The sequence below is a fragment of the Psittacula echo genome, assembly GCF_963264785.1.
Source record: "Psittacula echo genome assembly, chromosome: 4".
Taxonomy (NCBI): domain Eukaryota; kingdom Metazoa; phylum Chordata; class Aves; order Psittaciformes; family Psittacidae; genus Psittacula; species Psittacula echo.
In genome coordinates, this window is record NC_137738.1 from 119660240 (window position 1) to 119673517 (window position 13278).

Below are 13278 nucleotides of genomic sequence, written 5' to 3' on the forward strand. Positions count from 1 at the left end.
CCCAGAGATAAACCAGGGAGGAAGAGAACTCCCCCTCCACGTTCTCTATTCATACCTTTAGTTGCACCAGGGGCACCATCCCATCTTGGTGTCTGAGTCAGAGCATGGTAGCTACAGTTACCTGCTCCACAGCTGCCTGGCAGAGGTGTGTGGCATTGCTCTCTGCAGGACACTTGTCAGCTTCACCCTCCAGCTCCTGCATGAACTGGTGGGTTTTTCCCTGCTTTGTAGCTGAATCCTGAATTTTCCCAACCTCAGTTCTCTACACTGTCCTATATAGCCCTGCTTTACCAATCTCCTCAATTATGAAAGGAAGGGAGAGGAGTCTGCAAAACATAACTAATGCAATCCTGCCTTTTTTCCTTCCCCATTTGAATATCTTAAATGTTACCTGACATCCATTTTAACTCTCCTATCTTATTCATAATATTCAGTACCACAGAACGGCTCTACACAGATGCAGCTTTATTAATCAGATTGGAACAGCAGCTTTTCCTTCATAAAGACTAAATAAAGCTACAAATACAATATAAATACCAAACCCTATGGGGGAAACCCAAAGCCTGGAGTTACTCATTGGAGTCAAGATCTACAACCCATACTTACTATATGCTTGCTATTGTACTGAACAGGGGAAGTTACACCAGCTCTTTTTCTTCCCTATGTCATGCTGGAAACCTAGATCTGGCTCCTTTTCCGTATCTACATCTTTCTTAGGACTATAGTCCACTTGAGGACTGGGAAGTAGCACTGGAATATCTATTGCAAAGCTGTATGTGTTAACTCTGAGTCACTGCTGTGTCAGGTCTCTTGGCTACCTTGCTGTCAGCACATCTCCAGACCCCGCTCTGCTCACCACTTGACTGCCTGACGCTCTCGGGTACAGCTGGGCTTTTCCTGCTTCCCTCTCCCAGCTTGTACTGGAGACTCCAGGCAGTGACCAGCAAACTGCTTGAAGCAAAGAATTGTGCATTAATCATAAAGCTCTCTTTAAAGGTGCATTTTTGTGCTTATCAGCAATCGGCTGCATTTCACAAGCTATTTTTCTGTCTGAAAGAACCCCAGAGGAGCATCCCTTTGTTACAACACACATTTAACTCCACAGAAGCAGCACAGGGTGATTACCAACACATGCTTCGTTCTGCATTAGTTTTACTAAACCTTGATTAACTTCTTTCATCAACTTTTTCATGTACAGCTGCAGAGTAAGACTGAACACATCCATTCAACTCTTCCTTTTATGTGGTAAATTACCAGGAATATATGAGGTGAGTTAGTTAACTGCTAAAATCCTCAGCTTAAGAAGTGAGAATTTAAGAACATACTTGAAGAGTGCTATGAAGTTTTCCACTATGAAGGAAACTGCTGCAGTAAGATTCTACCAAGAAAACAAAGGGAGGCTCTCATTTCCCAACACTTCTATCTGCACACTACTCACAGGGCAGCACTTTACAACCAAACTATAGAGAAACTAGAATATTAAGTTTCCTTATAGCAGGACCAAGCAACTGTACCCAAACTTTGAGTGTTTGTAGCCAATGTCTACTTTGTACACATTGAGTTTGGGCTCAGTTTGAGTGGTGTGAGGTTAGTTTTGTCTGAAACTCCTCATGTTCAGGGTGCTGTGCCTGTTGTCAGGGACCATCAAACCCTCACCTTCTGTGCCCGGCTGGGCTCCTGAATCGTGAGTGGCCTCTCCTCAGGCTGGAAGTGCTGGCGGGTCACCCGAGCACGGGGCCTGCTCAGCCCGTTGGGTTCTTCCTCCTTCACCTTGTTTTGCTTCTGTGGCACCGGTTCCAGGGAAGGCTTCAGTAAGGGACCCTGTTGAAGCACACGCAGCAATTCTGTATGCTGGGTTCAGTAATGTTCAGCTACCACAGGTACCATCCTGCTACTTGGACCTGTCAGGTGTGAGCAGTGCTCTGACTGCACTTACTCTTTGTGCTCACAAGAAACTCAGAGTTTTATGTTTGGACTAACAGGAGCCAGGAAGCAGTTGCCACCTTCTGGAGCCTAGGACAGAGCACGTGGCTCTTTTCAAGCACTCCTCTTCCTTGCCCACCCCAAAAGGTAGACATGTTGCTAAAGGAGCTCCAGGAGGTGCCACACATCACTGCAGTGCCCAAATCCTCACCTGCTGAGGCTCTGTTTGGTGAAGCATCCTGTTTAATCTACTTGGCTTTTCTTCACTGTGGGGGTGTTTGTTTGTTGCCCCAGCACAGGCTTTGTTTTGGCAGACGTATTCCTCATATTCCTCACCTTCCATCTTCTTTTGCTTCTGCTGAACTGGTTTTGGTTTAGGCTTTGGTAAGCGAACCTGCTGATGGACAGTAAACAGGTTTGTATGTTACAAAAGTCAGTGTTTCAGAAGGAAAAGTGTTCCAGCTTTAGTACTGAGAACAGAGAATAGGAGAAAGCTTTCATCTCTCAAAAGAATTGTTTTCGGCATTTTCATTATCAATAAATGCCTTCTTTGAACAGCACAAAGTTGGAATTTGGAAAGGATGCTCTAAAATAAACCTCAGGTATGGATTTCAGACCATTCACTAGCAACCTTCACTGGGGATGAAGTCAGGAGGCTACTGATTCATTGACAAGTAGAGCTGGAGGCATTTCATGCCACTGGACTGAGTGGCCAAAGCCCTCAAAGCAAGATAACCATGAAGTCTTCTGACTCTGGTAATCTAATTTCAGAGTGAAGGGTTATATTCCCAAAGATGTAAGTGAGGAACACGCAGTAAATAGTTGCTTGGGTTAACACAAGCTTTTTCCAGCGTTGCTTGAAGCAGTAAGTATCAAATGATGCCTGGTTTGGCTTTTGTGTCTTGGAAGACAAACGTAGCCAAAACACAGGCTGTATGTCACATGCCTTTGGTACTTCTGGCACACCAACAACCCTCTAACTGTAACGTTTGCGTATGGGCCTCTGCAGCAGCTGGATCCGAATACAGCACTTGAAATAATGAGCTGCTTTTCTGTACTGCAAATGAAATACATGCAGGAGACAGAACCTGCACAAACAGAGCACCATTAGAAGTGCCAGTAGGCACTTCTTGTATTGCTTAATCCAAAACACCTTTTAAGAACATAAACCATAGTTCTGCTCTGTGAAAATCACTCGTGTTCAGTGACATGAAGGTGTATCTGAACAACAACTCACGCTAGTTTTGGGCTACCTCAGGACCTAACACTGCAGCTGGCCTCAGAAATGGAGATGCCAGGGGAGTCTCAGTGCCACACTGACCCCTACCTGAATGCAGGGACCCAAGCTGCTTGTGTCACTGCACCGAGCCGGAACAGCTCATCTTGCTGACAGCTCTGGTGTCTTCACAATGTACACACATACCCCAAGTGACAGCATCACTTTCAGAGCAGGGCTTACAGCACTAGTGAAAATACATATGTTTTATCCCTAAAAATTGCCATATTCCCATCTAATATAAATGACAAGCCATTAATTTTCACTATCAGATCTACAAACTGCAGCAAGCACTCAGCTGGCCTCACCACACTTCAGCTGGCCCTAATGCCAACGCTTCCACTGCAGGTGAAAATGCTGAAAATATTTATCCAGTGCCAAAAACTGGGGAAAACAAGTTTGATAATTAATGCAATTAATATTTTATCACCTATGTTTGCTGTATGATTGGAACAAAGAGCCAGGACGTAGGCGCTGCTACCCTTTTTATGTCACCTCGAGATTAGATTCATGTGCTATATACAGGGAGCTGCATCTGAAGACTCATGTTCTGTAGCAATTCCTATTCACATCTCCTTCAAGCAGCTTGTGCTACAAGATCCCCTTATTGGTATTTATGGGTGTTTACTGGTGTTCAGAAGGGAATTAACCCCAAATCACCTCTTCCCTGTGTACCACACTGGTACAGGTGGATTTGACAGGTCACCTGGAGGCAGATTCTGCTCATAAGCAAGAAGTGAGGAGACAGGGGATTGTTTGTAGTGGCTCCCACTATTCTGAGGTTGCTTCTTTAATGGGAGAAGTGTTTGGTGAATAAAAGGAGAGGTGGAAAGGGAACGCAGAGATGAAAAGAGTCAGACCAAGGATAACTACAGACAGTGCTGAGAAGAGAGGCAGTGGGAAGTGCCTGCCTGTCATCGAACACTTTGTCAGGGCTGCAGTGCCAGAGTGTACCAGGCCTTGGCTATCCTCGACAGCCTGAAAAACAGGATTTTCTGCACACAGTAGTAAATTTAGACAAAGTTCAGTTCTCTGCTCTCCCTACTTGTATTTAAGTACTCCTGAAGTCCTTGGAATAACCCTAGAAATCTCTCTGCAGCTGTTTTGCAGTGGATGTTACAGGAAACGTGTGCACATAAGTGGCAGAACTGGCTGAAGAAACACACTCAAGTGAAAAATAGGTGATGGCTGGAGCAGCACTACTGTGCTGAGGAGCAAGACACTCAGCATTAAACGTTGCTCTGAAGCAGTGATGACAGGTGCCAGGATTTAGTAATATGCAGACACACTCTGTCTCTGATCTTGTTCTTGGCCATCAAAACCAATTCCGCTTAGTCCTACAGTGCAAGAGCGCTGATCGCTGACACTCCGCATGCACGGGTTTTGTAGTGGGGTTGTGCACTTGCAAATAGCAAGAGCTACAGCAGCTTTTACAGGCTGGAAGGTCAGGATCATCTTTTCTGAAAGCACTGTCACGTCTTAGGGCAGGCAATAAGAAGAAAACAGATTGACTATTCAGCATCTGACTAAGAAATCAAAGCCTCCTATGAAGCGGAGATCCAGGAGGATCAGCTGGGGATGGGGTCACTGCTGGCTGATACCTCAGTTCTGTTCAGAAAACAGCGCAAACTTTATTTAAAGCTTCTCAAATCAGTGAGGACAAAGTGGTCACCATCAGAACAAGAGAAATAATGTCCCTGAAACAGCTTTTGGGCTTGTTAAAAGTAAACCTACAAGTGATAAACCCAGAAAAGTCAATAAAATTGCTCAAATAAGTCTGTGTAATTACCAAGATCAAAACCCGGTGGCTTTTTATTAAACATGAACTTTTGTTCTGCCTCCCATCATACGTAAATAGTGCTGACAATTGGTTTGTGAGGCACTTGCTACAATAAAATGTAATTGTATCATGAGAGAAAGGTGACAATCAGGAGATCATGAAAAAATTACATATTCTCACTGGTGGTTAATTAGCCATGCAAAACCCCCTCAAACAGATATTCTCTTCTATTAGGAATGATTACTATGCAGGCCTACAGATGTCAATACCACAGTCATTCAAATACTTCTTTCCCTACTAATTGAAGGTTGTAAAGCTCTGGTGCCAAGGTTTTGCTTCCAAAGAGCTAATTTATGACTAGAAGGATATTTTATGTCTTCAGTTGCAGCAGCTACAAAACTCAGCAAATCAGAACCATCTGTGCACTGATACTTGAATCACCATTCATCTTGCAGCCGATCAGTCACATTAGTTTGCATCCTGCATTCTTGGCTCACGTACGCTTGTGATGGTCCAAAGTTCATCAGAAATATTAAGAAGGAACAGGACCCTGACCCTGCCTTATCGCCCACGTAGCTGAGACAGGAGCAGGGCTCTTGCATACAGGGGGTTTCCAGGCAGAGGTATGACGGGACTGACATTTCACAGCAAGTCCAGTAAGATTGTTAATTACCTCTATCTCCCTTTATTAAAGCACAGCTTTATTAACCACATAGTTTCAGACTTAAAAGCACAAGAGGAAAATAGAACACGATAGCTGCCACTTTCCAATTCAGTGTCAGCGCATCACGTAGCGCTGCATACCAATAGCACAGTTAAACCCTAGGATAATGCCTCCTCCCCATCAGTGGCTGCAGGAGGGTGAAGGCAAATGACAAAGAACGGTTTGAAAGGGAGAAAATGAATTAAATGCTTTCACTAATAAAGGTAACTTTGCTTTTAATCTGGAGCGAAGGAAAAACCTGGCATTCGGGCTCGTCTTCAAGATGTTAGCGAACAAAGTCCTTGACTTCCCCATTATCCTGAAAGTAAATCATTCTCCACAGACCTACCGCTTTGAAGCAAGAGGCTGTAGGTCAAAAGGACTCATGACAGTTCTTCCTCCTTAAGGGTTGCCATCCCACATTTTAGCAAAGCCAGGGGAAACAGGAATTAACAAACATGGTGTATTTAAGGCAAAAGAACTGCTGTGTCAGTCTCATTTTGAGACCTTAACCTATTTCCTCTCCTACAAAAGAAAAGGCAACAATCAAACAGGAGATGTCAGAAATAATCCCAGACCTGCCTGCCTTACTTTGGACACTTTAGGAGCACTGTGATTCCTTGTGCACGCTGCAGCGGAAAATTCCAGAGGGCCATCGTAGCGAATTCCACTTGACTCCAGTCCATCCAGCAGGATTTTCTTGAGCACTTGATACTTTGGCTTCTCATCATATGCTAAGCTATAAACACATGCCAAGAACTTGGAGAGTTCACCTGTGGAGCATATTTTAATGTACAGTTCACTTGGTGTGGACATAGAACTTCAGAAAGAATTTCATGCCAAAATGGATGCAAATCCTACACTGGAAATGGGATGACACCACTCAGAACACAGACCTGACAACATCTGATCTTGTTTGGATGAGAAAGGAAAAGATAGACTTGGATAAACAAGGTAACCCTTATGGATAAACAAGGAAACCCTTAAGGCCTGTGTCTTGTCATGTATTAATTCATGTAGCACCAAAAGTTATCCAAGGATAAAAATTAATCAAAATACTTTATCAATATTGATAGTTGTGTGTAAAATAGAAGCATTTTATATTTGATAGATCGTAATACTCCTTTAAATATTAACTACTGTCAACAGCACTTTTAATCTGCATAGATATTGTACTTCAAATGCTTTGGAAAAAAAACAGGTTTTGGTTTTTACTTCTGATACTTGGAAAAACACTGGTTTTGACACTGCATCCTAAAGCAGCAGCATTATCTTGCTGTCATTACCAAATGGCTCTAGAAGCGGAGGCCATTCAGGTTACAGATAAGGGAGAACTTCTTTACTGAGAGTCGTGAGGCACTGGCACAGATTGCCCAGAGAAGTGGTAAATGCTCCAACCCTGCCAGTGTTCAAGGCCAGGATGGACAGAGCCTTGGGTGACATGGTCTAGTGTGAGGTGTCCCTGCCCATAGCAGGGGGGTTGGAACTGGATGATCTTAAAGTCCTTTCCAACCCAAACCAGTCTGGGATTCTGTGATTCTATGAATGGGCAGAAATAATGCTGGTAGGAGAAACATACCGGGAGGAAGCAAACTTGTCTTTCAGTTGAAGACCCACATGTATCCTAAGACTGGAGAACTACACCAGGCATTAGCATCTGGTAAATCCCAGAAGTAAAGATTTATTAAATACATATGCACATCATGGATATATTTTATGTGATAGATGATGTGTTCCAATAATTCCAATACAGAAATGCTGAGAAAATAAGTGAATAAATCACAAAGAGACAGTGACCTTTGAAGGAAGTTGGGGATTTTCCCTGAAATACTTCTGTATTTCAGTGAAGGAAGAACAAGACAAACCATCCATCCACTTGCTTTTTCAAACTCTGAATACTGAGCAACCAACCTTTTGTAGACAGTTGCTTACTATTTCCATACTAACATACTAACATATTAACAGCTACTTCTGCTTCTAAGATAGGCACTGCTCCCTCACATCTGGAATTACACATGGCTGAGGTCCCTTTTAGAATCATAGAATAGTTAGGGTTGGAAAGGACCTTAAGATCATCCAGTTCCAACCCCCTTGTCATGGGCAGGGACACCTCACACTAAACCATGACACACAAGGCCTCATCCAACCTGGCCTTGAACACCACCAGGGATGGAGCATTCACAACCTCCCTGGGCAACCCATTCCAGTGCCTCACCACCCTCTCAGTAAAGAACTTCCTCCTTATATCCAATCTAAACTTTCCCTGTTTAAGTTTGAACCCGTTACCCCTTGTCCTGTCACTACAGTCCCTAGTGAAAAGTCCATCCCCAGCATCCATGTAGGCCCCCTCCAGATACTGGAAGGCTGCTCTGAGGTCTCCACGCAGCCTTCTCTTCTCCAGGCTGAACAGCCCCAACTCTCTCAGCCTATCTTCATACGGGAGGTGCTCCAGCCTCTGATCATCCTCGTGGCCTCCTCTGGACTTGTTCCAACAGTTCCATGTCCTTTTTATGTTGAGGACACCAGAACTGCACACAATGCTCCAAGTGAGGTCTCAAGTTACGTCACTCTATGGCACACACCACAGATGAGACTGATGAAGCTTTTTATACGACCTCACACTAGGGTTGAAAACACAGCCCTCAATGCCTATTTCATCTCCTTAGTGCTTGTTTATGGGATAATGCGGGGAAGCAGCAGAAAAAGTTCCTGTGAAGCATTCCAAGCATCTCCTACCAGCAAGCTAAATATAGATAGTGCAGGCTGAATCCTTCTCTTGGCTAGGTATGGGTAAGAGTGGTGCACACAGGCTTGATGGGAAGAGGTTGGTTCAAGGATGACTTCTGCTTGCACACGACAGTTTGCCCTATGACTGGTCATACTGCACCAACTCAGGCTTTAAGATGCAAACCTTTGCAATTGATATAAGTGAGGACTTTGTTAACTTTGTGTTACTTTTACTCTACTTAAGTCTTCATCCCCCAAACACAGGAAGACCCTGAAGTACTTTCTGTAACAGGCTAAAGAGCTATGTGGTACATAGTGCAAGTATACTTACGACAGCTGCTTCCAGAAGAATCCCATTCCATCACTGAATCTGGGAGCTCATCCATAAGTCTGAAACAACAGGAGAGTGCAACAATTTAATGTGGTTTTGGAGCAGGTGATTCTTCATTTGGGATTTAGGAAGACAGCAAGTCTCAATTCCAAGCGGAGTGGACCTCCGGGATAGCTAATGATTCACAGTGCTGCTTTTAAAACAAAAATCTCCTTTTACCAGCTATAGCTTTAACTCTTTGGAGACTGCTGATTTCACCGAGATGGGCTTACAGTCTGCACTTTAACATGAAGTTTTTCTTTGCAGCTGTTTTAAGCTTTCTAAACAGATAAAGCAGCATCCTTGGAGCTGAAATGGCTTGTTCTGATTTCAGCTCAGTGATTAATGTCTGTATCTTGGAATTTAAGAGGCAGTACCGGTCTGCCTACAAGTCATTTGGCATCAGCTCCTTTCTGCCACGCAGCTCCTGGGTGATGGCTGTCAAAATTACAAGCAGGCCTGACAGGGCTGAAAGGGGAGAGGGATGTTAACTGACCTCAAGCTCCATGCTCTTAATAAAGCAAAGGGCATGGCCACTGGTATACTTTCCATCTACCTAGGAACAGCAATAGCCAAGAACGATGGTGCTAAGAATCAATCACACCCTAAAAGCAAATGAAGTAACAGCAGCTCTCATCTTTCTGTATGCATGAACCAGGAGCATCTCCTAGGCCTCTGGCCACCTCAAGAAACCCCACTGCCCTGAGAAAGTGAAATTGTCACCTCAGTCTGGCTGCTAATCCTATTAAAGGATTTGTTTAAAGTTTGTTTAAAGGAGCCATAAAGCTCCACCAATAAGTAACAGGGTGCATTCTCTAATGCATGAAGTGGGGGTACACTGGGTAATAACCTTCCCGTCAGTGATCTGTTGTTTAGTATCAGCAATAGTGGATTCTATTTTGGGGAAATGAAGCATTTAAACGTTTTCCTGTAACCTAGCCTGAATTTCCATTTGAACAGAGCCTCTCCTCTAACTATTGCATAGCACAAACATTTCTATATTCAAATATACCAGCAGACCTTAAATATCCCCTGAGCAATGCCCAAAGCTTTGTCACCATTGCCTCATTGCCCCAGCAGTACCTGGAGGAGACTAAGAACTTGCAGCGAAGGGATGAGGAGATGAGACAACTGGTGAACAGCAGTTGGAGGCTCTGCCCTGGCTCCTGCCTTTCACTGCATCCTATCTGCCAGGCCCAGCTCCTCTTCCTCACCATCACACAGACTCCACAGCAAAGGTCTGGCATGCTCAGAAGCAACTCAGCTGTGTTGCTTAATGTACTTACTAACTTAGGAGCGACTCGATAACACACACATATATATCCAGGTATCTACTTCTGGCCTTTAAAAACAGCATTGGCATTAAAAATTATGATAAATAAAATGGGATGGCCTGGGCAAATGACCTAATACCAAACCCATAACGCATTAGATTAACTGGGTACTTCTGATAAACAGAATCTCTATCATTTTGTGTACATCTCCTGGAATCATTTGTTTGCCCAGCATCCTGAAAACAATAGGAACTTAAGGGTTAACCACAAGGGAAGAATTAGTGAAGCAGCTTGATTGATTAAATAGATTTAACATTGAATTGTGTAAGTGTTACCTTGCAGGGGGTTGTGTAATGATCAGAACTTCTAAAGAAGAAATATTAAGCATAACATGCGATGTCAACATTTACAGATGCAATCTGTATTATCCACCGTCTGCAGGCTAACCTTTCTCTCTGCTGAGAGCCAGTGCCACACTGAATTTGCAGATTGATTTCTGTGGATCAGCTATCCCTATTGTGTACCTCTGTTGTGACTTGCCCTACTTAAAAGTTTGCTGCCTTCTCCAGTTGTGATGTTACATTTACGGGTAACTACCCTTCTGTGTTGCGTTCTACAGGCTGCACTGTACCACATGCAAGTAACTCTCTCGAGTCCCAACTGTGAAAGCAGATAAAAGAAAAACTACTATACTCCATTGCTTTAGTAAGCTCTAAATAAGTCATGCTGGGACAAGGGAAAGATTTTAATCAAGTTCTTTAGTATTTTGGTATTAAATTGTTTCTAATGGCAGCATGCTTATGTAACATGACAAACCTACATAAAACCAGCTGAAAAATAGTATCATATAGAAAGTTAAATAAATTGGATGCACATGTGGAAAAACTTCCAAGCGATGCCTGTGCTATAGTCTCTACAAAGTACCCATGAAGTTCAATGGGAACGCACAACCACCCTCTGGATGTGCAGTAAGGCCTGCGCTGATTCACAAATGTTGCTTTAAAAAAGGAGCATTATAAAATACACAGCAGACAAAATGAGTGTGTGCTGTGCATTTGAATTTATCGTCTCTCCATAGCAGTGCACGCAGGAACATGTGGAAGAGGGTATAACACACACAGAGGTCACATTTTTAACTGCTTCTAACATCTCTCTGAACTAAGGAATACTGTTTCAGCTTTCATATATTGTTCAGCATGTAAAGGTGTCTTTTTCTGGCCTGTCCTGTTAAGTGATGAGGATGCTGCAGGATTCTAGGGTGATGTGTGTGTATATGCACATATGTGTACATGCGTGTGCTATTTAGTTTTACCTTGTTTTGGCAGTCTGGACAGCCACAGGGTCCTTCAGGTTCTGTTCCCAGGGCAGCTTCCCACACAACCATTGCAGCATGCAGTAGCCAAGGATTTCAAGATCACCTCGTCTGGATGGGGCTAAAATATGGGAAGGGTTGGGGGGAGGAAAGGAAAAAAAAAACCCAGAAAAAGCCAAAAAAGATGAAGAATAAGAACCTCTTCTTAGGAAATAGAAAATACTTTGATTGAACTTGTGTTGATGAAATATGAAAAGCCAAATGGGCAAAGTGTTTTGTTTATTCAGCTGTATTAGACCTAAACCACCCCGGCATTTGGCCACAGGCCACAGACAGGCAGTGACTTGTTGCTGTTGAAGTAAGGGTCAGTTTCCTCACCTCCTCCAACTTCATCCTTCCTCGGTCTGGCCTGTCACATGGACTTGATCCCCATGGCCTCTGACATGATCCAGACAGCCCATAACTGAGTACCAACACTTTCTCAAAGAGCCAAGCAGTAAAACAAAGAAATAAATGTCTGCTGCTAAATTGCTAACACATGTTCCAGGAAGTCCATGGGGTCCACATTGGTCATGCAGGGACCCTGTGAGTGCAGACTAAACACTGATGGCCTTTCCTGTTCTCCTACAGAGCTATTTGAACTTGGAAGATATGACAAAACTGCCATCTAGTGTACATTTACACACCAGAGTAGTCTGCTTACAAGCACCACGAACCGTTTAGTCGGAGCACAAGCTAAAGTTCACTTGCTGTTTAGCAAGTCCTGTGTAAACTTACTACTACACTTCCAAAAAGGAACTTATTTCAGGAACAACTTACTCTCATTTTGCACACCCCAAACAGATAACACCAACTACAGAACAGATATACAGTAGGTATCATTCAATCCCAAATTAACCCCATCCACAAACACCATCTGTGCAGAAAACCAGGTCACCGAGTTAATCTATAGATTAACTTTTCCAAGAGAAAAAAGTGTGATACCAAAAGAATTGCTATTCCTTGCTGCTACTCACAGGAAACCAACTTGAAAGACCTGAGCAAGCAGGATTGCTGCTCTATTTCTCTGTACACATCTGACTTGCAGCCTGTAGTGTGCAAGTCAAGACCACATGGAATCTGCCAAACCAGAGGCCGTTCATCGTGATTAAAACCAGACAGAGGCAGAAGTTCAATTTATGCTTTTCCAAACTGGATTTGCACTTTCCAGGAAGGAAAGAAGATTTCAGATTCGTTCAGTACTTTTTGTCTAGTGTAAAGACTAGTAGTTTAGCACAGTGCTGTTAATCCAGCTGTAAACAGATATCGTATTTTATGGGCCTTCATTAAATACATTCCGAAAAGTCACTCAGCAAACTTATCTTTTAATTTAAGGAGTCATCTGCTAAAAGCTATGGGGCCAACACATCATAACTGCTTCTTGTTACCATACACACATTATTGTAAAAGCAGATTAGTTCTTCTATATTCTCTATCTTAACTGCTATTAGACGATGGGATTATTAAAGGCCCTTCAATTTAACAGAATGCTGCACTGTCCCTTGGGTGTGATCTGTTTTCTGCACTAGATTCAGCAACATCCTAATGCAAGACTTGGCTCTTGTATTAAAATAAAAACACAATCTCTACCACTTGCTGTTCTGTAGTGATTTCTTCAGCCATAAATCTCCTGTTAACTGTGGAACAATTCCATTCATACACAGGTGTTCACAACTCCCTTTTTGAGCATGGCAATTAGAGATTATAACCCTATCAGCCAGCATTTTTGACTGCAGATCCACTACTTTTCACACAAGGCTTTTCTGGTACCTGTTTGTGCAGGACAGGCTACAGAAAGTGGCCTTTTGAAATCCAAGACAGTGGACCACCTTTTTCGCCACTGAGGCACTAACTGATAGGAATCTGTAACTGAT

General features: G+C 43.2%; 1 protein-coding gene across 1 annotated transcript in view; it reads right to left on the reverse strand.

Moving 5' to 3' along the window:
• Nucleotides 1–13278, reverse strand: part of VRK2 (VRK serine/threonine kinase 2) — a gene marked incomplete at both ends in the record, with an annotated part of 46220 nt that overhangs the window by 1401 nt on the left and 31541 nt on the right. Inside the window, 5 exons of the mRNA XM_080615324.1 lie at nucleotides 1657–1821; nucleotides 2135–2317; nucleotides 6274–6455; nucleotides 8741–8799; nucleotides 11366–11486. Coding sequence (XP_080471450.1) covers nucleotides 1657–1821; nucleotides 2135–2317; nucleotides 6274–6455; nucleotides 8741–8799; nucleotides 11366–11486 — 710 coding nt within the window. The remainder of the gene's footprint in view (nucleotides 1–1656; nucleotides 1822–2134; nucleotides 2318–6273; nucleotides 6456–8740; nucleotides 8800–11365; nucleotides 11487–13278) is intronic.